Source organism: Meleagris gallopavo, unplaced genomic scaffold (assembly GCF_000146605.3).
Source record: "Meleagris gallopavo isolate NT-WF06-2002-E0010 breed Aviagen turkey brand Nicholas breeding stock unplaced genomic scaffold, Turkey_5.1 ChrUn_random_7180001902449, whole genome shotgun sequence".
Lineage (NCBI taxonomy): Eukaryota > Metazoa > Chordata > Aves > Galliformes > Phasianidae > Meleagris > Meleagris gallopavo.
Window position 1 is genome coordinate 1 of NW_011165540.1, and position 968 is coordinate 968.

The window sequence follows — 968 nt, forward strand, 5'->3', positions numbered from 1 at the left end:
GTGCTGCTGAGCTCCCGGCGTCAACCCAACGTGGACACGGCGGTGCAGAAGCTGCGGGCTCAGGGTCTGGAGGTCAGCGGGGTGGTGTGCCATGTGGGGCAGCCCCAGGACCGGCAGCGCCTGGTGCAGACGGTGAGGGGGTGGGGATGTGGGGTTATGGGGGGCAGTGGAGGTGGGAGGGAGATACAGGAGATGTGGTGCAATGGGGAGCGATAGGGTTGTGGAGGGCAGAGGGTCAGTGGGAGCCTATGGGGTTACGCGGGGTCGGTGGGGCTGTGGAGATAATGGGTTACTGGGGGCAGTGAGACTATGGGGTGCAATAGGGCTGTGGGGTCCCGTGGAGTCATACAGGGAGGTCCCATGGGGTTATAGAGCACCATGGAAGTCCCATTGTTCTATGGGGAACTGCTGGGGTACCATCACCCTGTGGGGTGCATGGGGATCCCATCATTCAACGTGACTCGACGGGGGGGCCATGGGTCTGTGAGTAGTCCCATGGGGTTACATGTCACCGTGGGATCCCATCGTTTTGTGGGGGGTCCCATTGGTCTGTGGAGGCCCCACTGAAGCATGAGGCACTGTGGGTATCCCGCAGGGTTATGGGGTCATCCCACCGGTCTGTGAGGGTCCATCACTCTTTGGGGTGAATCCTTCCGCAGGCATTGGACACCTATGGTGCCATTGACATCCTGATCTCCAACGCCGCCGTCAACCCCGTCATGGGCAGCACCCTGGAGGTCGAGGAGGCAGCCTGGGAGAAGGTGACCCCCCCACCTCATCCCCCCACCCACACACACACTCTGCCCCACTGACCAGAACCCACTGACTGCACCCCACTCTCATGGCTCTGCCCTCTCCAGATCTTCCAGGTGAACGTGACGGCAGCAGCGATGCTGGTGAAGCTGGTGTTGCCCCACATGGAGAAGAGAGGGTGAGAGGGGGTGGGCTGCGGTGGGGGAGGGGGGCTC

At 62.5% G+C, this 968-nt stretch overlaps 1 protein-coding gene across 1 annotated transcript; it reads left to right on the top strand.

Moving 5' to 3' along the window:
- Positions 1-3: 3 nt before the first annotated feature.
- LOC104916486 (dehydrogenase/reductase SDR family member 4-like) lies at positions 4-949 on the top strand (the record flags this gene model as incomplete). The annotated part of the gene is made up of 3 exons (XM_010727531.3): positions 4-132; positions 660-761; positions 861-949. Coding segments are annotated over 3 exons (306 nt in total), but the record flags the coding sequence as incomplete, so codon positions are not given.
- Between the last annotated feature and the right edge of the window lie 19 nt (positions 950-968).